The sequence below is a fragment of the Marmota marmota genome, unplaced genomic scaffold (assembly GCF_001458135.2).
Source record: "Marmota marmota marmota unplaced genomic scaffold, marMar, whole genome shotgun sequence".
In the NCBI taxonomy this organism is placed as follows: domain Eukaryota; kingdom Metazoa; phylum Chordata; class Mammalia; order Rodentia; family Sciuridae; genus Marmota; species Marmota marmota.
Window position 1 is genome coordinate 24,611,211 of NW_025999900.1, and position 23,119 is coordinate 24,634,329.

Sequence of the window (23,119 nt, forward strand, 5' to 3'; positions counted from 1 at the left end):
AAAAAAAAAAAAAAAAAAAAGAAGAAGAAGAAGAAGAAGCCAGAATAGGGACCATAGAGTTAGTGAACAGGAAACCTTCCAGAAATCAAAAAACATTTCAAGGGGCTGGGGTTGTGGCTCAGTGGTAGAGTACTTGCCTAGCACGTAAAAATAAAAAAATAAATAAACAAATAAAATAAAGGTATTGTGTCCAACTACAACTAAAATATATTTAAAAAAAACATTTCAAGATTTTTGGTAAGTATAATAAGGAAATGGTCAGGAAAATTTTGAAATTAAAATGTTAAATACTGCGCTGGGGCTGTAGCTCAGTGGTAAAGTGCTTGCCTCGCACGCATGAGGCCCTGGGTTCCATCCTCAGCACCACATAAATGAAGGAAGGAAGGAAGAAAGGAGGGAAGGAAGGAGATATTGTGTCCATCTATAACATACATATATATATATATATATATAAAAATTAGATGCTTTGAAAAATGATAAGGCCAATCTGTATAATGAGAGATTGTGCCAACATTTTATTTTCTAAATAGTTAACTTTAGTTAAGAATATAATTTTTAGGGGCAGGGGTTGTGGCCCAGGGTGAAGTGCTCACCTAGTACGTGCAAGGCCCTGGGTTCGATCCTCAGCACCACATAGAAATAGATAAATGAAGGTATTGTGTCCAACTACAACTAAAAACTAAAAAAAATTTTAAAAGGAATATAATTTCTAGCCTTGCGTGCACAAATCCCTGGGTTCAATCCCCAGCACTCCCCCCCACACACACACACAAAAAGTATATATATAAAATTTCTAGCTGGGCACAAGGGCAAACACCTGTAATCCCAGCAGCTTGGGAGGCTGAGGCAGGAGGATGGCAAGTTCAAAGACAGCCTCAACAATAGCAAGGTGCTAAGCAACTCAGTGAGACCTTGTCTCTAAATAAAATACAAAATAGGGCTGGGGATGTGGCTCAGGATTGAGTGCCACTGGGTTCAATCCCCAGTATCCAAAATAATAACAATAATTTCTAAGAAAGACAATAATAAGTTGAAAACTTAAAATACCCAACTCTCAATAGTGGATAGAATAATCAGAAGATAAGGAAAAAGAGGACTTGAGCAATATAATAAACCAACTAGACCTAATAGATATAAATCAGAACACTCAAACCAACAACAGTGTACATTCTTCTTAAAGTGCACATGGGACCTTCTCTAGGGGAGACAATATACTGGGCCACCAATTTGGTCTCATTGGATTCCTTCCCACCCCTTTGATACTGGGATTTAATCCAGGGCACTTTACCACTACTCTACGTTCCCAACCTTTTTGGGTTTTTTGTTTTGTTTTGTATTAGACACCATCTCAGTAAGTTTGTTTAGAGCTTTGCTAAATTATCTCAGCCTCCCGAGCTGCTGGGATTACAGGAATGTGCCACCGCACCAGGCCCTAATTGGATTCTAAAAGATAGATACTTTCATTAATCAGGATTCTTGAGAGAAAGAAAGAGAGAAGCAATAGTAAATATATGGGAGAGGAGAGATATGTGAAGGAAATTTATTAGAATTGGCTTACGCAATTATGGAAACCAAGAAGTCCCACAACAGGCCATCTTAATGGCTGGAGAACCAGAGAGGCCAGTAGCATGGCTCAGTCCAAGTCTGAAAAGGCCTTAGGACCAGGGAATGGATGGTCAACTCTCAGTCCGGGGGTAAAATCCTGAAATTTAGAATCAGTGGTTGCTGATTAAGGACTGATCATCTTCATTTAGTCCATAGACTCACCCCAAAATAATGTTTTACCAGCTATCCAGGTTTCCTCTGATCCAGTGAAGTTGATGCCTAAGATTAATGGTCACATTATCATACAAAGTATTTTCCCTGACCACAACAAGAGAACTGGAAAATTCACAAATTTGTGGAAATTTAAATAACCCACTCTTTTCTTTTTAATTTTTTTTTTCAATTCTTCATAGTCTTTATTTTGTTTATTTATTTGTGGTCCTGAGAATTGAACCCAGTGCCTCACACATGCTAGGCAAGTGCTGTATACCACTGAACTATAATCCCAGCCCCAAATAACACACTCGTAAATAACCATTGGATTAAAAATAAATCACAAAGGAAATATAAAAGTAACAGTATACCCAAACTTAACCAGACACAGCAAAAGAAGAACTAAAGGGAGATTTTATGGTTATAAATGGGTGTGTTAAAAAATAAGAAAGAGTTGTGGCTCAGTGGTAGAACTCTCACTTGGCATGTGTGAGGTACTTGGTTCAATCTTTAGCACCACATAAAAATAAATAAATAAAATAAAGGTATTGTATCCAGCTAACTGTAAAAAAAATAATAAGAAGAAAGATCTCAAATCAATAGTCTAACTTGATAAATTAAACTAAAGCTGGGCATAGTGGCACATACCTATAATCCCACTAACTCAGGAAGCTAAGTAAGGAGATCACAAGTTCAAAGTCAGCCCCAGAAACTTAGTGAGGTCCTAAGCAACTTAGGGAGACCCTGTCTCAAATAAAAATTTTTAAAAAGGGATGGGGACGTAGTTCAGTTGTTAAGTGCCCCTAGGTTCAACCCCTGGTTTCCCTTTCCCACCAAAGAAAAAAGAAACTAAAAAAAACTAAAATTCAGATCTAGCAGGAGGAAGGAAATATAAAGAATATAATTGCTAAAGATTTTCATAAATTGAATTATAGTTTTGTATTGTTTGAATTGTATCTAATCTTTGCTTAAATTGGATATTACAGATTTTCTTCTTAATTAAATTGTTTATTTAGTCAGCTATACTCTTTCTATAAAACTGATCCTTTTGTTGATAAGAAGCATGATTATTGGATTTTTAAGCTGATATAAGGGATGTGCCTCCCTCAGACCTTGTTATGATGTAGGCAGTTATTCTTGTTACAATGTAATGATCTATCTGTGGATAAATAAGTAAATAAAAACTTCATTTGTTCAAAACAGATTGTTGTGAAATGTTTGGTTGTAAAGTATCAAGTGATTTGCATTCATTTTGTTTCAGGTTACAGTGTAGGATTTTGGAAGTCCTCCCTCCACATCATAATGGTTATGCTAATGGACATGTTAGCAGTACAGATGGAGAAACTATTATCATCAGTGACAGTGATGATTCAGAAACACAAAGCGGTTCTTTCCAAAATGGGTAAGTGATTTTTAAATTATTTATCAGACTGAATAATGACATTCCATTGAAACAGTTGTTCCTTTATCCCTTACTTTCCTTTTTAATCATACTATGCTATACTACCCATCTAAACAATCTGTTTGAACAAAAGATGTTAGGTTAATTTTGAAAAAGGTAAATTAACCTATCTAGTTAATGCTAATAAACTGCTTAAGAACAATTTTAGTAAATCTCATTAAATTGTATTTATATATATTTCCCTTTTTGTTTACTTGGAAGAATTCATTCTATAATTATTAAGACTTAATTTATGGAGAATATGGTAAAGAAGCGAGAACTTCTGTAACCACCTATAACTGAGTCAAATAATGATCTGTGTCAGCTGAGTACTGTTGGCAAAAATCACACAAACATGTAGATATGGTGTAATTTGCGGGGAGGAGGGTCTGTGCTGGGGATCACACCTACTAGATTTATCATGTTAGGTAAGTGCTCTGCCACTGAGCTATACCTCCAGCCCTGATATGTTGTAATTTAAAATCTTCAGTCAGTCATTTTATGTATTTTAGTTCAACAGTTTCTTCTGTCCTCTATTTCAGCTATTCTAAATCTTAATTCCTCCATTCTGTTCCCTTTCAAGCATCTCAAACTTTAATGCTTTCTCCTGTCTATGTCTGTTCTTCCCTATTTTTATTGGTTAGTGCCATAATATTCAAATAAAAAACTTGAGGCCACATTTTACTACTTTGCTTTTCAAATAACAGTGCCTGCCAAATTCACTCTTAGAATCTTGTAGTTCAAGTTTTGGTTTTGTCTGGTGTGAACTATTGTAGGTAGCTATAACTAGCATCTCACAATTGATTATAACCAGGCACTGTGCTAAGTGCTTTGTATGCATTTTTGTTAGACTTGGAAGAATATTGTTGTTTAACAAGGAAGAACCTGAGACTTAGAAAGGTTAATCATGGTATTCCTGAAAGAATAGACAATGATAAAGAATAGAGAGCCCAGAAATAGACTCATGTAAATAATATAGTTAACTGATCCTTGACAAAGGAGCAAAGACAGTATAATGGAGTAGAGATAGTCTTTTCAATAAATGGTGGTGGAGAAACCGGACATCCTCTTACAAAAGATTAAATATAGGTAAAGAGCCTATACTGTTCACAAAAATTAAATCAAATGGATTATAGACCTAAATGTAAGACACAAGACTATAAAACCCCTAAGAGATAACATATAGGAGAAAACCTAAGTGACCTTGGTTGTGGTGATGACTCTCTAGATACAACACAAAAGGCATGATCCATGAAAGAAATAATTGATCATCTAGACTTCATTTAAGTTAAATTTTTGATCTGCAAAAGTCATTAGAAGAATGAGAGAACAAGCCACAGAGTGGGACAAAGAACTTGCCAAAGACCATCTGTTAAAACAGTTATCCAGCCAGTCATGATGGCATATTTCTATAATCCCAGCCACTCCAAAGACTCAGACAGAGATCGAAAGTTGGAGGCTAGCCTCAGCAACTCAGCAAGACCCTGTCCCACAATAAAAATGAAAAATTGTTTGGTTGTATTTCTTGGTAGAGTGCCCCTGGGTTTAATCCCCAGTCCTGGTGGGTGGTGGGGGTGACCCAAACTTTACAATGGATTCTTAAAACTCAGAAAATGAACAACTTAATTAAAATACGGGCAAAAGACCTGAACAAATACTTCACCAAATAAGTTATATAGATAGCAAGTAAGCATGTGAAAAGATGTTCAATATCAATTGTCATTAGGGAATTGGAAATTAAAATAACAGTAAGATACTACAACACATCTATTAGAATGGCAAAAATCCAGAACACTGACAAAACCAAATGCTGGTGAGAATGTGGAGCAATAGGAGCTCCAGTTAGTCGCTGGTAGAAATGCAAAATAGTAAAGCCACTTTGGAAGACAGTGAGCAGTTTCTTAAAAAAAAATTAAAAAAAAAAAAGAGTGAACATACTCTTGTATAATCCAGCAATTACACTCCTTGATATTTACCCAGATATGTTGAAAACTTATATCCATACAAAAACCTGTGTGTGGATATTTATAACTTTATTTATAAATAAACTTTATAGCTTTATTTGTAATTCCAAAACATGGAAGCAACTAAAATGTCAATTAGTAGGTGAGTGGATAAATAAACAATGGTACATATAAACATTGGAATGTCATCTCTCACTAAAAAGAAATGAACTAGCAAACCATGAAAAGACATGGAGGAAATATAATTGCATATTAAATAAAAGAAGCCAATCTGTTATAGACTGTATGACTCTAACTATATGACATTCTGGTTAAGGCAAAATTATGGAGACAGTAAAAGGATAAGTGCTGTTGGCCAGGAGTTTCAGGGAAGGAGGATGAATTGGTGGAGCACAAAAGAGTTCTAGGGCATTATAGCTATTCTATATGTTACTACAGTGGTGGATACATGTTTTTATACATTGGTCTACAACACCAAGAGTGAACCCTAATATAAAGTAAGGACTTTGGGTGATGATAATGTGTCAGTGTAAGCTCACTGATTGCAACAGTGTTCTTTGATTCAGGATATTGATGGCAGGGGAGGTTGTGGATGTGCAGAGACAGGGAATATATGGGAATGCTGTATTTTTTGCTCAATTTTGGTGTGAACCTAAAACTATGAAGAATAAAGTATATTAATTTAAAAAATACATGTACATAATATATTGCCATTTTTAAGTGTACAATTTGGTAACATTAATTACCTTTATAGTGTTACACAGCTACCATCACAATCTATTTCAAAGACTCTTTTATCATTGCAAATAGAAATTCTGTATCTATTAGGCTTTAACATCCCATTTATTCTTCTTTCCAGCTTAGTAATTGCTAATCAGCTTTTTGTCTTTCTGTTATTTAATGTATGTAGAATTATGTAGTATTTGTTCTTTTGTGTGGCTCAATTCACTTAGCATGTTTTCAGGGTTCATCTGTGTTGTAGCATGAATTAGAACTTAATTTCTTCATTATTGCTGAATATTTTATTGTGTGTCTATACTATATTTTGTTTATCCACTCATTTGTTGATGGATACTTGGGTTGTTTTCATCTTTGACTATTATGAATAATACTGTAATAAATACTGTTGTACAAGTAATCGAGTCTCTGTTTTTAAATGCTTTTGAGTACATTCCTTTGAGTAGAATTGCTGTGTTAGGTGGTAATTCGACACTTTTTGAGGAAATGCCAAAATGTTTTTCCCAGTAGCTATGTCATTTTATATTCTCCCTGGCAATATACCAGTTTCCAATTTTGTTATCATTGTTGTTTTCTGGTTGTTGCTTTTTGTGGAGCTGGGGATTGAACCCAGGGTCTCACACATGCTAGGCAGGCATTCTACCACTGACCTACATCCCCAGCCCTGTTATTTTTAATTATAGCCATCCGTATGTATGTAAAGTGATATTCTGTGGTTTTATTTGGATTTCCCTAATGACTAATAATGTGTTTATTAGGTATTTGTATACCTTCTTTGAAGAAATATCTATTCTAATGCTTTATCCAATTTTTTGTTATTTCTTTTCCAATACAGGGGATAGAATCTAGGATCTTGTACATACTACACGCTCATTTTAAAATTGGATTATTTGTCTTTTTGTTGTTGAATCATAGTATTTTTTCAATATATTTTGACCAGAGTTTTTAAAATTATTTATTCTAATTAGGTATGTTTGACAGCAGAATGCATTTTGATTCATTGTACCCAGTAGCAGCGCAACTTTTCATTTCTCTGGTTGTGCACGATTTGATCAGAGTTTTATAAAAAGATTATGATGCATTTGGGGGGAACATATTGATTTTTTTTTTTTTTGCAAAAAACAAATGCCATGTTTGTAAAATCAGGGAATTAAAAATTTGCCTGTCTTCTATACAATTTCATTCTTCCAGTACATATTATTAGCTTACTTATTAGTCTGGGCATTGATAGCCATACATTATTGAAATAAAAAGTATAAAAGCAGTAACCAATTTTTGTTGGTGGGCAGTGTTCAAAGTTTTGGGGAACAGGTCAATTAGTAATTTTGAGGATCAGCTTAAATATGGTCTTATTTACTTGTTGGTGTTGGGAATTGAACCCAGAGTCTCTTGTAAGCTAAACATATTCTCTACCATTGAGCTATATCCTTAGCCCAAACTTAAACTAAGCTTGTGAAAGGCTATTGCAGCTTATCACAAAGCATACTTCATGTATTCTTAACAGCTCTGGGACATTTTAGCACCTTGTAGTTCTTAAAGAACCTAACACGTGGATCTGCGGTTGTGGCTCAGTGGTAGAGTGCTGGCCTGGCATGCATGAGGCACTGGGTTCAATCCTCAGCACCACATAAAAATAAAATAAAGATATTGTGTTCACCCAAAAAAAAAAAAATCTGGCTTTTAGCCAGAGTTGTGTTCTTCAGTAAAAATATGAGGTAATTTTCTTCCTTAGCTGTTGGTAGAACTAAATAGGGCAGAAATGTACATATTCCTATGTAAATCTACTTTAGAATGAAATAAGACTATTTGTACTACAGGGATACTTTGTGTAGATTATATAATTAATAACACCTTAAGTTTAGAATATTCATTTATTTCATGCAGGCAGTTGTATTTCTTTTTTTTGTTGTTTATTCGCTTTTGGGGTGCTAGAAATGAAATACAGGGCCTTGTGTGTGCTGGTAAGTGCTCTACCACTGGATTATATCCCTAGCCAAAACATAACTCTTTGGAAGCGGTTTTTTAGGTGGCATCATGTAAGCAAAATTTATTTTTAGAGTTGAGTTCTTGGGTATAATTTATAGTACTAGATAAAGTTGGGCGTGTCTTTTAGAGATGATATTTTACATCATATAAAATTGAGGTGCTAGTTATATAGCTCGGTGGTAGAATGCTTGCCAAACCCAAGGTCCTGGGTTCTATCCCCAGAACTGGAAATAAATAAATAAATAAAATTGAAGTGAAGAATTGGGGAATGTAGCTCAGTGGTAGAGATGTGTGAGGCCCTAGGTCCAATACCCAGCACCTGTCCCCACAAATTAAGTTTAAGAAGTTTAGAATTTTGTCTCCTGGTGCTCCTCTCTGAAATATTACTTACATGTATCTTATATATGGTGTAGGATCCTCTTGAGCAATATGTGTCTAATCTGAAAATAGTATATTCACTAAATTTCTTTCATGTAATGTAATCTGGCTCTCATGATAACTTGACTGTTAGTAAGATAATGGAATTTGAGTATTGTTTTTAAAGTAGATATGTATAATGTTTCAAAATACACCTACTGTCATGTATATCTAAACAGAATAACAATAAAAAAGAACAGAACTGGACATAAATGCATTAAAGCTAGAAGTTGTCAAGATTTTCAAGTTATTAGTCCTATGCCCAATCCTATTTCTCCTGAAAACACTGATATCATAAAATAGTCACTGTGTTATTTTAATCTGAAAACACCTTAGAGAGTTAATAAAAATTAACTAACTTTTTATATTTTAGCAAGTATGTTACATTTAGAATCATTCTTGGTTATAAACAGAAATTGTTTTGCTTGATGTAAATTTCTATTATAATACATATATTATTAAAGTGGACTTCATTCTTTTGGAATTGGAAGCTCCATTCATGAAAATTTAAAGTGTGAAAAGTAAGGTTAGTATTTTAAATTAAAATATATGTTTTGCCCTAAGTAACCATCTGTGCTGAAAACCTAATCATTCAATGGATTGTCATTGAAGAACATTTGTAGTGAACATAACTTGATAATCATTCGTTGTTGTTGTCATTGTGTGATTGATTGTTTTTGTTGGGTACTGGGGATTGAACCTAGGGACACTCTACCACTGAGCTACATCCCCAGCCCTTTTTATTTTGAGACAGAAATTCACTAAGTTGCTGAGGGTAGCCTCTGCCTCAGCCTCACAAGTCACTGGGATTGTAGGTGCATGCCATTGTGCCCAGCTTGGTAATGATCTTAAAAGAAATCTTTATGTTGAAAGTATAGTTTTGGGGCTGGGGTTGAAGCTCAGTGGTAGAATGTTTGCCTAACGTGTGAGGCACTGGGTTTGATTCTCAGCACTACATAAAATAAGTAAGTAAATAACAAGTTATGTTTAAAAAAGAAAGTATAATTTGGGTTTTTTGGGTCATTTTTGTTCTGCTGATAGTAAAATTTATTACTTTTTTCTTTACTGTCATCCATAGGATAGCAACAAAAACAATTTCCATTTTGTAGAACTAAATTTTTATATATATATATAAAACTATGTATATAATTATATATATATAACTATTACATATATTTAAAACTATATGTATAACGATTACATATATTTAAAGTTATTTATATATATTTATATATACGTATATATGTATTTATATTTTATATTTTATATACATATAAATAAAACAATTGAATAAGTGGATGAATATACTCTCAAAGGAAAGAAGTTGGTGGAGGTAGGAATTAAACCAGCAACCTCTTCACCAGTTCTTTTTTTTTTTTTTTTAATATATTTTTTAGGGGCTGGGGATGTGGCTCAAGCGGTAGCGCACTTGCCTGGCATGCGTGCGGCTCAGGTTCGATCCTCAGCACCACATACAAACAAAGATGTTGTGTCCGCCGAAAACTAAAAAAAATAAATAAATAAATAAATATTAAAAATATATATATATTTTAGTTGTAGTTGGACAAAATACCTTCATTTTTATTTATTTATTTTTTTTGTGGTACTAAAGATCAAACCCAACGCCTTACACATGCTAGGTGTGTGCTCTACCATTGAGCCACAACCCAGCCCCTCTTCACCAATTCTTAAGGTAAACTACATTGTATCCGCTTTTGCTCTTGGGTTATATAGCTATGAAGAAGAATTTTTTTTAAGTGATCTGACCTAAAATGAGTGCTTGTTCAACTCTAGTTACTTTTGTCACGTAACGGAAAATTTATCAAACGAGTAATTAAAATACCAACATTAAATTGTGCTTTGTACTATTTTGGCTAAGAGAATGGCAGGGAAGATTTATCACCAGTAACTTATTTTGTCTTTCATCTTTTTAGGAAGAAAAAAGATGCATTTGATCCCTTATTATTCAAGTACAAGGTGCAACCCACTAAAAAGGAATTCTATGAGTCTGCTATTGTTAAAGCAACACAGATCAGGTAAAACTCCTTGTCTTCTCTATAGTAAAGTACAATAATTGTGTAGATAGATTCAGAAGGTTTGATTTAGAACAAACGGATAGTGTTGTAGATGGTTAATTCTTCTTTTAAAGTAAAAAATATTTTATATAAATATATAAATATTTTATATTTATATGTTCTTAAACTGATAAAATGAGTCCTAATGGACTCCTTAAACCCTATGTTTAGGTTATTAACTAACCACAAATAGATTTCAGGGGTTGGGGTTGTAGCTCAGTGGTAGAGCACTTGCCTTTCACGTGTGAGGAACTGGGTTCAATCCTTAGCACCACATAAAGATAAATAAATAAAGGTATTATGTCCATCTACAACTAAAATATTTTAAAAAATAGTCTTCAAACTAAAGAGTTAAGAAGATTTTTATTTATAAAGTATTTCTCATGAGAAAGGGGTTTTCAAAGATGAGAAATTTAATAGTACTTACAAATATGACATTTGTAGTATAAAAGAACCACCGTAACCAAGTGAGGTGGTGCACATCTGTAATCCCAGCTACTCCAGAGGCTGAAGCAGGGGCACCACAGGTTCAAGGCCATCCTGGGCAATTTAGCAAGATCTTGTATCAAAATAGAGTTTAAAGGGGGAACAGGACTGGGGATGTATTCAGTGACAGAGCACTAAGTTCAATCCCTACTACCTCCCCCACACCCTGCCTTGACCCCAAAAAAGAATTGACTCTAGGTTGCAGAGATATATTTTAGGAAAATTCCTATTGTTGTCTGTCTGTTAGGCTCTTAATCATCTGAAAGTATATTGGCATCAACTAGCTATGAACCTGCCACATAGGAGTCAGCCTTGCATATCATTCGATATAAAATAATGTTCACATCATACATACATGTATCCAAAGAAAAGTGATATCTTAAGAGAATTTTCTGTAGCTATATTGAGGTATGGTGGTTTGTCAGTCCGTTGATGTTGGGAACCCCATCATTAAGATCTCTAGAGCATCCTACATTTTAGTTTAAATTGAAAAATAATATTTCCAATTTAATATTAATGGATTAGTAGTAGTAGTACCAGAGATTGCTTAACCACTGAGCCACCTCCCCAGCCCTTTTTTATTTTTTGATATAGGGTCTCACTAAATTGCTTAGGGCTTCACTAAATTGCTGAGGCTGGCTTTGAACTTGTGATCTTCCTATGAACTGCTGGGATTACAGCCATGTACCACTGTGTGCCTGGCAGGATTATTAAAACTTTTAGTTTATGGACTATTGAGTAGCATAGTTGAGACTGCAAATGTTTTCCTATTCACATTTGAGTTTTGTCTTTTTTTTTTCTTTTGCCTTTAGTTGAAGATATGTTATTTATATAGTATAAATTCTCTAATTTTTTTTTTTATTTTTCTAGTTTCTTTTTTACTTACACTTTATAATTATTTGGCTAGATCTTGGTTAGTCTTTTAAACTCATTTCCTTCTTAATTTTTAAACCAAAGAACTATAAAGTGAGAAGGTTATACTTGACAATAGAAGGCTTAAATGACTTACAACACTTTGTTAGCATCAAAAGATAAATATTACTGTCTCTTTTAATGAAGAAATAGTAATATTTATCTAATAAAGAAGACTTGATATTAGAGTATTCCAGATAATATAACTTTCTATGACATGTGAACTCTCCAATAATGTTTAATAAAACCATGTGTAGTTAGTAGCTACCATATAAAACAATGTAGTCTTTTTGAGGACTGGTTATTTATTTATTTAGTAGTCAATAAGTAGGTACCTTCTTTTTTGCCAACTACTCTGTGGTTCTGGGAAACAGCAATGAACCAAAGAGTCCTTGCCTAAAACTTAAAGTATAGGAAGAGAATATAAATTTTGGGAGGCTACTGCTTTAAAATTTATATTGCTGGTCATTGTGGCTCATGACAATAATCCTAGTGACTCAGGAGGCTGAGGCAGGAAGATGGGTAGATCAGGGCCAGCCTCAGCAACTTAACAAGACCCTAAGCAATTTAGCATAACCCTGTTTCAAAATATAAAATAAAGAGCTGGGGATTTAGCTTAGTGGCAAAATATCCCTGAGTTCAAATCTCCGGTACCACGAACAAAACAACCACCCCGCAAAAACACTCTTATTGTTTGTTTATTCACTTATGGAACCTTTTAACTTGGCTTTTTCTTGAAGGGAATACTTTTGTGTTATATAAAAATGTTTAGGTTTTTCCAGAAATACATGTGGGGTTTTTATTGATTTGATTTTGTTGGTGGTGGTGTTCCATGGTTGTTGTTTGTTTGGAGATAAGGGAGAATCAAAAATAGTGTTTTAGAATCTTAATTTTAATTCTCTTTAATTATTGATGATGATGATGATTTATTTGAGAGAGAGAGAGAGAGTGTGTGTGTGTGTGTGTGTGTGTGTGTGAGTGTGATGGTACTGGGGATTGTATCCAAGTCCCTATAATTTTTATACCATTGAGCTATTTCTCCAGCCCTTTTTTGAGACAGGGTCTCTCCAAATTACCCAAGTTCCTGCCTCTCAGCCTCCCAAGTAGCTTGGGATTAAGGTATATGCTACTGAACCCAGACACTTCGGTTTAATTTGTATCTGCTTATTTGTTGGCTTCCATATGAGATTTTTAAAATTGATTTTATTTTTTTAAATACACGACAGCAGAATATATTATAATTATTATTACACATATAGAGAACAATTTTTCATATCTTTGTATAAAGTATGTTCGAAACATATGGATTCTTGTGTGTGTGTGTGTGCGTGTGTGTGTGTGTGTGGTGTTGGGGATTGAACCCAGGGCCTTAGGCATGCAAGGCAAATACTCTACCAAATGAGCTATATACCCAGTACTCCATATGAGATTTTAATACAAAGATTTAAAAATTCAATAAAACCTATGTTCAGCCCTGCTTACAATATCCATTTCAGTATAGATTTACTTAGTCATAGTAGTATGTGATATCTGATAATCTACTGATTATAATTTTTAAAATAATTTTAATGATGATATTTGGAAGGGTGATGACATTTGGTTTATAGTCCATATTATATTTTCCTTGAGGTTTATATGATTTCCAAATGGCTCCTAAGCAATAAATTCATATATTATTTCTATAATAGACTTAATAGACACACTCAAGTGGGTTTTTAAAAAAATATTTTTAGCTGTAAATGGAAACATATCTTTTTTTTTTTTTTTTTAATGTGATGCTGAGAATCAAACCCAGTGCCTCACACATGCTAGGCAAGCACTCTACAACTGAGCCAAATCCCAGCCCTCAAGTAGATTTTATAACTTGCAACATAAATACATCTTCATAAAGTTTCTCACAATTTCTACATAAATACAGTTGGAAGACGAAATGTCCTTAATTTCCTGGGCTCAAAATTCAGTTTTTAAATTTGCAGAAAATTTGGAGTTTGAGTTGAATTTTCTTTGATATTAACACTACCTTCTTTCTTTTTCCCCCTGTAGCAGGAGAAAACACTTATTTTCTCGTGATAAATTAAAACTTTTTCTGAAGCAACACTGTGAACCACAAGATGGAGTCATTAAAATTAAGGTAATCAGAGTTGTGATTAGAAGGAAGAAAAAAATAAGAAATAAGTAGTGTTATGAAGCTATAACATTACAAAAATGTTAAAAAATTGTTTAAAATAACTTATCTGGAGCCAGTTTTTAGTACTTTTAAAAATATTTATTGGATTAAATACTAATTTTGCAATTGCTAGAATTGTTAAGAAAAAAACCACTTTTTTTTTCTTACAAAAGAAAGATTAGCCATGCCAGAGGCAGTGGTACATGTCTGTAGTCCCAGCAACTCAGGAAACTGAGGCAGGAGGATCACAGGTACAAGACCAACCTCAACAATTTAGCAAGACTCTCCCCCCTCTCCATGTAAGCAGCAAAGAGGCGTTTACTGCGAGCTAGCTCTGTCCTCTGCGCACACAGCAACTGGTGATGCTGAGAGGCCCCAAGCCCAGGGTTTGCAGCAGTTTTATACACTCTTTGGGGAAGGCAGGGACTTTACATCATAGCATCTCTTAGCAAATCATCACCGCGGGAAAATCATAAAACTACAACCCTAAAACGGGAAAATCATAAAACAACAACCCTAAAACATGATTAGCACATTCACTGGCGAGAACAAGTTGGGTAAGGGTGATTGGTTAGTACAAGAGGGGGATTTAAGCTGATTGGTTCAAGTCACAAGGGGAGTCCGTGCTGAACTACTTGGTTTCCCAGCATGTTATCAACCACCATAAACTACTGGGAGGGTCATCTGGCATCCCAGGTATTTTCCCTGTCTCATGCTGATTGGTGGTTGCTAGGGGTTTGCTATGGGTCCTCACTTAGCCTGACTGAGTCAGGGACACCTGGTGCCACAGATCTCTCCTTTTATTTGCAGACAAACAACTCAGCAGGGTGGGTATGTGCCTAGGAGTGCTCTGTGGGTGTTTCCAAGGACAAGAGCCATGCCCCCTTCCTTGGACAGGCTTTGCTCTGGGGTAGAGGCTGGTTTCTCAAAAAAGGAGTCACATCAGTTTCTCACTGCAAATTCGTAATTCAACTATCTTTCCAAGTCCACAAATTCACCCGTCCCCATAAGCATTTCTAAGGGGGTTTCAGTATTTTGCTTTCGATTTGTCTCTGCTTGCTCCCTACCATAATCTGTCCAATAGAATTTCCAAAGTAGGAAATCTCCACTGCTTAAACAATAACATGCAATAAAAAATCCAATCTCTTGGAAGAAGAGGCTTGTGGCAAACGGAGCAAGCTTTGTACAAATGGCGAATTAGGACCATATACATCACAAGTGTTTTTTAATGCCTTGATAATTTTGAATGGTATTACAGCATGGACGTGGACACTCTGGTCTTGGTTGTTAACCTGTTCAAAAACTGAAACCCACTAATGTCCTCTCTGCCTTTTGAGCTCTCCTAAACCCACGTTGTAACAGTGTAAGGAAAGTCATTGAGAGCTCAGAGTACCTGTTAAAATTTGTTCTCCCACCTGGAAGCAGCTGAATCTGAATAGCTGGAGCAGGTCCTGCTAGACTTAATCTATTAAAATTTCCTGGTAATTCCCGGATGTCATCGTCTGACTCATCTCCCTAGGTCTGAGACTCATTTGTGCCTTCATCCTCATCATCATCTTTGTTTCATTAGCAAGACTCTTAAGTAAAATATATTTTTTTAAAAGGTGTTGGGGATGTGGCTTAGTGGTTCAATCCCAGGTCAAAAAAAAAAAAAAAAAATCAACAAACACATGAAAAGAAGCTTAATTTTACTTCACAAATAAAAATTAAGATTATACTGAACAGTTTTTACTTAAGGGTATAAAAGATTGCCAGAAGATATTTTGGTATGCTTGCATATACTTTTTCAAGCATACATATGCAAAAACAATTTGTTTCCCACTGTTGGCAGAGGATGCTATTAAGAGTCTTTATAAATACACAAAAATGTGGGTAGTTTTTGTGTGTTGTGTGTATATGAATAAAGGTTTTGGACAATTAATGTTAATAAAACCTATTGTGACCACGTGTGCATGCATCCCTAATTTTGAAAATCCATAATGCTCCAAAATCTGAAATTTTGTGAGCCACTGACATGACTTGAAGTGGAAAATTCCACATCTTGAAACTTTGTTTCATGCACAAAATTATTAAAATCATATAAAATTACCTTTAGGATGTGTACATAAGGTATATATGAAACATATGAATTTTGTTCCATCTCCAAAGTATTAAGTATATGCAAATATTTCAGAGTCTTAAATTATCTGTAACACTTCTGATTCCAAGCATAAGGAATACTCATCCTATATTTGAGAAGAAACCACCCATGTGCTTTATATTCATGCTGAAAGAGCTGTTCTATATACTCAGAATTATGTAGGATAACATGAAATCATCCAAATGGAGTCTACTTCGATGTAAGATTTTTTTTTTTCCTTTTGGTAGTTGTAGATAAACAGCATGCTTTTATTTTATTTGCTTATGTTTTTATGTGGTGCTAAGGATCGAACCCAGTTCCTTTCACATGCCAGGCAAGTACTCTACCACTGAGCCACAACCCTAGCCCAACTTTGATGTAAGGTCTTAATAGGTTATTGATTATTATGATAGCCAGAAGTGATTGAATTTTAAGTATTAAAAATGGTGTTCTGGGCTGGAGTTGTGGCTCAGTGATAGAGCATTTGCCTAGCATGTGTGAGGCACTGGGTTTGATCTCAGAACCACATAAAAAAGTAAAGAGATTGTGTCCATCTACAGCTAAAAATCTTTTTTTTTTTAAATGGTGTTCTTAAAAAAATATGTAGAAAATCAAGTTCTCAGAAGTGTTTTTGTTAATACTTAAATTTTTGGATCATTATTTTCTTATACATTTCTTTTACATTTTTAGTCGTAGTTGGACAGAATATTTTTATTTTATTTATCTATTTTGTATGGTGCTGAGAATCGAATCCCAGGACCTCACATGTACTAGGCAAGTGCTCTACCGCTGAGCCCACAACCCAACCCCTGTTATACATTTCTTAAAATGATATTTCTATAAATGACATATGGTTTCTTTGAGAAAAAGTGATGATCTTGGTCACTAGGCCAAAATTAGTAAAACATTTAGGGTTAGACATGGATGACAGTTAAACAAGTTCTAGATATAAGGTAAAAGGGAAAGAAGCTCATAAATTTGGTAATTGTCCTTGAACCATACAACTTCCAGTAAGAATGAGATTGGCCAGGCATGGTGGCACATGCCTAAAATCCCAGAGATTTGGGAGTTTGATACAGGAGGATTGAGTTAGAGCCCAGCCTGGACAACTTAGATCCTCTCAAAAAATAAAAAGGGCTGGGAGTATAGCTTGGTGGTTGAGAATCCCTGGGTTCAATCCCCAATACTACAAAAAAGAAAAAGAGAGATTAACTTCTGAACTTAAATTCTGAGGTAAAATTATATGAATTTATGAATATTTCTGCTTTTATCCAAAACAGTTTTAAAAATTTGGTACATACAATATTTATTACCTAACCCTAAAATGAAAATCTAAACACAGGGTTGGGAAACAGTTAAGAAAAAAGTATTGGGGTACAGAAATTGCACTGTATTCCATGAATATTTTGTATCAAGTAAAAACAAAAACAATTTATAGAGTTACAGTGGTATATTTTTAATGGTAAATATATGAATTAATTATTTACATAGAAAATCTCAGGCAATTAGTCAAAAGCAAAATAAATAGATTATTATATGTGTAATTTTGAAGTAGTTTTAGAATTCAGGATCTGAGCCATGTGTAGTGGGCATACCTGTAATTTCAGCTACTCAGTAGGCTGAGGCATGAGGATTGCAAGTTTGAGGCTAGCCTGGGCAACTTAGTGAGACCCTATCTAAAAAAGAAAAAAAAATTAAAAAGGGCTGGACATTTATTTCAGTGATAGAGTGTGAAGCAAATTGATAAAAACATTCTTGGTGTTTTATGGTAATCTTTGAAGTGTAGTTTTCTTTCTGGTAAGACTGATTAATAATGTAATTTAGAAAAGGATCAAAAGTAAACCAACTAAAATGTAAAATGTATCACTATACAGTAACACATGAAATTCTAATGTCTGTAGCCTGGTCTTTATAACCACTTTAGTAGTAATTAATGTGATACATTAGTGGTATCTGTACATGGTTTACGGTTTACTAACGTGCTATTATTGTACTTTTTTTTCTTTTACGAAGCCATCATCTCTCTTAGCATATAAAATAGCAGAACAAGATTTTTCCTATTTCTTCCCTGATGATCCACCTACATTTATCTTCAGTCCTGCTAACAGAAGAAGAGGGAGACCTCCCAAGCGACTATCTGTTAGTCAAGTAAGTGAGAAGAGGCTAAAACTATATTTTACTTGCTAATGAAACATTATTCAGAATCAAGAGCAATGTTTGGTTCCTGTCACCCTGTAGTCTATAAGAAGAAAACCATTACTGTACACAAGAAAAATGTATGTGTGTGAACTGTGTGTTGATAGCTGCTCAGCCTTAAGGTTTGGAGAGGCTTTAAGAGTGAATTATACACTGTTTTCATGCCATATGAATTTTTTTGCCAAGATGAAGCAAGCATATAACCAATTACTGAAATGTAAAGCAGAATGAAATGTAGGGACTACATTGTGAGATTGAAGTGTAAAGAGAAAAAAATTCTGATTGGAGGAAATTATGGAGTACTTTAAGGAATAATACTTGAGCTAAACAGTATACAAGATTTCTAATGATTAGGCAAAGAAGTGGGAAAGGTGTTTTGAGGTATGAAAAAAAGATCACAAGGGATTTGGGGACTCTTGTAGGGCATCACTGAGTAGTGAATATATATAGTATGATTGATCTGTTAGTACAGAAAGGAATGTAATGGGAAATGAGGCAGAAAAATCTGTAGTTAGTCTTGAGGTTCTAATTTCTCTGTAAAGTGGTTCTAAAATGTTCTTTTCATAAAAATATTCATCTTGCTTAAATATTTAATTATTTGTTTTATGTACAGGCTGAAAATAGTTTTTAACCAAAAGCTGGTGGTCTAAATTCAAGCAAATAAGAATGTACTGATTCAATGTATGTAATGAAAGACCTCAGAATGTGAAGTAAATCTTCCCTAAGAAGTTTTAGAACAAAAGGGGAAAAGGCAATATAGGTTGATGTGTTTAATTCTGTGCTTACTCCCTAGCAGTAAGGAATTATTCTACCACAAGTCATTGCCATTTCTCAATTCAGAGAGCAATGACACTATGAAAGTTTCTGAAATTGGGCAAACTAAGAAACCAATGCAGCTGTCTTAAGTTGAAGGAAATTTATTTTGGATTATTCTAATCCTTTAATTCCATTTCTGTTTTTTTATTTTCTCATACCCTTATTCTATGAATTCTGTTTATTCTCTTCTGCTAGTTAGGGATTGCTAATGGTTATAATCATTTACAGTTAGATTCTCACTGTTTCTAAGTATAGTTTGCAGCACAGTCAGCATGATTTAGAAATTTATTGAGGAGTCTTTCAGAATCATTTCCAGGCTTCAGTTAAGTGGTCAAAAGAGTTGCTTGTGCTATAAGAGGAATAAGCAAAACAAGATTTTTTCTTACTTCTTCCCTGATAAAAAACCTTAGCTAGGGAATTCTGTTTTTCTTTCCTTTAGGCTGTGTCACTCTTCTCAGTAACATCTATCCTAGATGAAGTTTATTTCCTTCTTCCAACTAATTTTCAATGTAATAAACTACTTTTTATTTTATTCCTAGTTTATATCAAACAATTTATTGTTTATATTCTTTAAGCCTCATGATAGCTCTTCAAAATAGGCAGGATCCCATTTTATAAATGAAGAAAGATTACATTCTCAAAGTGAGAATATAAAAGCTGGGATTTGAACTGGAATCCAAAACTGGTCCCTTGTTTTGATGATGCAGTGGTATTGATACTATTATTCACAAGATAATTAAAGTTAGAATCATTCATTACCACTTTTACTTTCTAACACCAACTTAATTTTAAGTCTTTTTGGCTGTTTAGTCTTTCCATTTTAGAATTTAGCCTAATTTTTAGATTTGGAAAGTGTTTATTCAAAACATTGAACTTCAGCTATAACAAGCCTTTCCATATTTCATTTAAGATCTGACTTACCTGCTAAACTATCAATAAGGAAAGGAACAAAGTCTATATCTTGTTTTTCACTATGATTAGTATTGTGCCTGACCCATTCGAAGTACTCAAATATTCACATGAATTATTTGTTTTATTATATTTATAACATAATAAGAATATTATACATGTTAAGCAATTTAGAGACATTCTTACAAGGAATAAAGTAAAAGTAAAATTTTGACATTGTTTAACAGTGGCCACAAAAATGTTTCTGACATGTCTTTTCTCTGTCTTTTTCATATTTGATGTTTACCCTATCTAGTTTATAAAATAATCTGGAGGATTTTTGTTTTTCTAAGGCATATTTCAAGACTGTATACTACCGGTTGTTTTTCCTGGGATGATACTATAGTGATTCATAGAGCTATGGTATTAACTTATGTTCTGAGTATTATTCTGACTGGAGTTATTAAAAGTTCAGTCATACTTTAGAGTAAAAAAACTCATTGTAGTATGAAGAGAAGGTATCTTTTTGTGGACTTTTAAATTTTGTTTTTTATTCTTACTTAGTTAAGATCCAGGCAGACCATCAGTTTATATAAATTTCTGGTTTATAAGTTTAGTTTCATGGTTTGTTTTTTAGGAAGACAACTTTACTAATAAACAGAGTATCATGGGTTATAGGAACAAAGCTATTAAAGAAAGAGACAAATTTTTGAAACAAGAAGAAATGAAGACACTGGGTGAGTTTTAATATCTCCCTCTAAACTCTTTAGAACAAGAAAGAATATTTCTCGTGGGCCCAAGTGGGAGACATATTTCTGGTTTTTTGTTTTTTTTTTTTCCCAGTGTAAGTATTTTTTACCCTCAGATAACATCTCAGAAGTAGGAATTTCCAGAATTTATAAACATAGTATGTTTGATTCGCATAGTCTTTTAAAACATTGGTTCCCAAACTTGAATGTTTTGGGAAGCAATGTTTTAAAAGACTTGTTAAAATAAGGGCTCTTCTTGGGCTGGGGTTGTGGCTCAGCAGTGGAATACTTACCTGGCACGTGTGAGGCCCTGGGTTTGATCCTCAGCACCACACAAAAATAAAATGTTGTGTCCATCTACAACTAAAAAATAAAATATTAAAAAAAAATAAGGGTTCTTAATTAATAGGTTTGTGTGAGGGCTAAAATTCTACATTTTTTTTCAAAGAATAAATCGATTTTTTTAAATACATGACAGTAGAATGCATTACAATTCTTATACATACACAGTATAATTTTTCATATCTTTGTATATAGAGTATGTTCACGCCAATCGATGCCTTTATACATGTACTTTGGTTTTTTTTTTTTTGCGTTACAATTCCTTTTACACATATATACCACAATTTTTCATATCTATTTATATATAAAGTATGTTGACACTCAATTCGAGTCTTCATACATGTATTTTGGATAATGTATCCATCACATTTCACCTCCCTTGCTAATCCCCTGCCCCCTTCCTTCCCCTCCCATCCCTCTGCCCTATCTAGAATTCATCTAATCCTCCAATGCTCCCCCTCCCTACCCCACTATGAGTCAGCCTCCTTATATCAGAGAAAACTTTCCACATTTGTTTTTTGGGGATGGCTAATTTCACTTAGCATTATCTTCTCCAACACCATCTATTTACCTGCAAATGCCATGATTTTATTCTCTTTCATTGCTAAGTAAAATTCTATTGTGTATATATGCCACATTTTTTTTATCTATGCATCCACTGAAGGGTATCTAGGTTGGCTCCACAGTTTAGCTATTGTGAATTGTGCTGCTATAAACATCGATGTGGCTGTGTCCCTGTAGTATGCTTTTTTTAAGTCCTTTGGGTATAGTCCAAGGAAAGGGATAGCTGGGTCAAATGGTGGTTCCATTCCCAGATTTCCAAGGAATCTCCATACTGCTTTCCATATTGGCTGCACCAATTTGCAGTCCGTGCCTTTTCCCCCACATTCTCTCCAACACGTATTGTTTTGTCTTCATAATAGCTTCCGTTCTGACTGGAGTGAGATGATATCTTAGAGTAGTTTTGATTTGCATTTCTCTGATTGCTAGAAATGATGAGCATTTTTTCATATATTTGTTGATTGATTGTATATCCTCTTCTGAGAAGTGTCTATTCAGGTCCTTAGCCCATTTGTTGATTGTGTTATTTGTTTTTTCAGTGCTTAGCTTTTTGAGTTCTTTATATATCGTAGAGATTAGTGCTCTATATGATGTGTGAGGGATAAAAATTTGCTGTCAGGATGTAGGCTCTCTGTTCACCTCACAGATTCTTTTCCTGAGAAGAAACTTTTTAGTTTGAGTCCATCCCATTTATTGATTCTTGGTTTTAATTCTTGTGCTATAGGAGTCTTATTAAGGAAGTTGGGGCCTCATACCACATGATGAAGATCAGGGCCTACTTTTTCTTCTATTAGACACAAAGTCTTTGGTCTAATTCCTAGGTCCTTGATCTATTTTGAGTTAAGTTTTGTGCATGGTGAGAGATAGGAGTTTAATTTCATTTTATTGCATATGGATTTCCAGTTTTCCCAGCACCATTTGTTGAAGATGCTATCTTTTCTCCAGTGCATATTTTTGGCACCTTTGTCTAACGTAAGATAATTGTAATTATTATCTGTGTCCTCTATTCTGTACCATTGGTCTACCAGTCTGTTTTGGTGCTAATACCATGCTGTTTTTGTTACTATTGCTCTGTAGTATAGTTTAAGGTCTGATATAGCGCTGCCACCTGCTTCATTCTTTCTGCTAAGGATTGCTTTAGCTATTCTGGGTCTCTTATTTATCCAGATGAATTTGATGATTCCTTTTTCTAATTTCTATGAGGAATGCCATTGAGATTTTGATTGGAATTGCATTAAATCTGTATAGTGCTTTTGATAGTATGGTCATTTTGATAATGTTAATTCTGCCTATCCAAGAGCAAGGTAGATCTTTCCATCTTCTAAGGTCTTCTTTGATTTCTCTCTTTAGGGTTCTGTAGTTTTCATTGTATAGATCTTTCACCTCTTTCGTTAAGTTGATTACCAAGTATCTTTTTTTTTTTTTTTTTTTTCCGATATTGTGAATAGGGTAGTTTTGCTCATTTCCTTTTCAGAGGCTTTGTCACTGATATACTTAGAAATGC

General features: G+C 34.1%; 1 protein-coding gene and 1 non-coding gene across 6 annotated transcripts in view; both read left to right on the forward strand.

The window, feature by feature from the left end:
- Baz1a (bromodomain adjacent to zinc finger domain 1A) overlaps window positions 1-23,119 on the forward strand; it is a 120,250-nt gene that overhangs the window by 38,239 nt on the left and 58,892 nt on the right. For all 5 annotated transcript variants that reach the window (XM_015491597.2, XM_015491591.2, XM_048798692.1 and 2 more), the window contains 5 exons: window positions 3,020-3,160; window positions 10,239-10,340; window positions 13,821-13,908; window positions 18,077-18,211; window positions 20,601-20,700. In XM_015491597.2, the coding sequence (XP_015347083.1) occupies window positions 3,020-3,160; window positions 10,239-10,340; window positions 13,821-13,908; window positions 18,077-18,211; window positions 20,601-20,700 (566 nt within the window). The remainder of the gene's footprint in view (window positions 1-3,019; window positions 3,161-10,238; window positions 10,341-13,820; window positions 13,909-18,076; window positions 18,212-20,600; window positions 20,701-23,119) is intronic.
- LOC125615418 lies at window positions 2,801-2,903 on the forward strand. The gene has a single exon (XR_007346077.1). It is a non-coding gene; the product is annotated as a small nucleolar RNA U13 (small nucleolar RNA).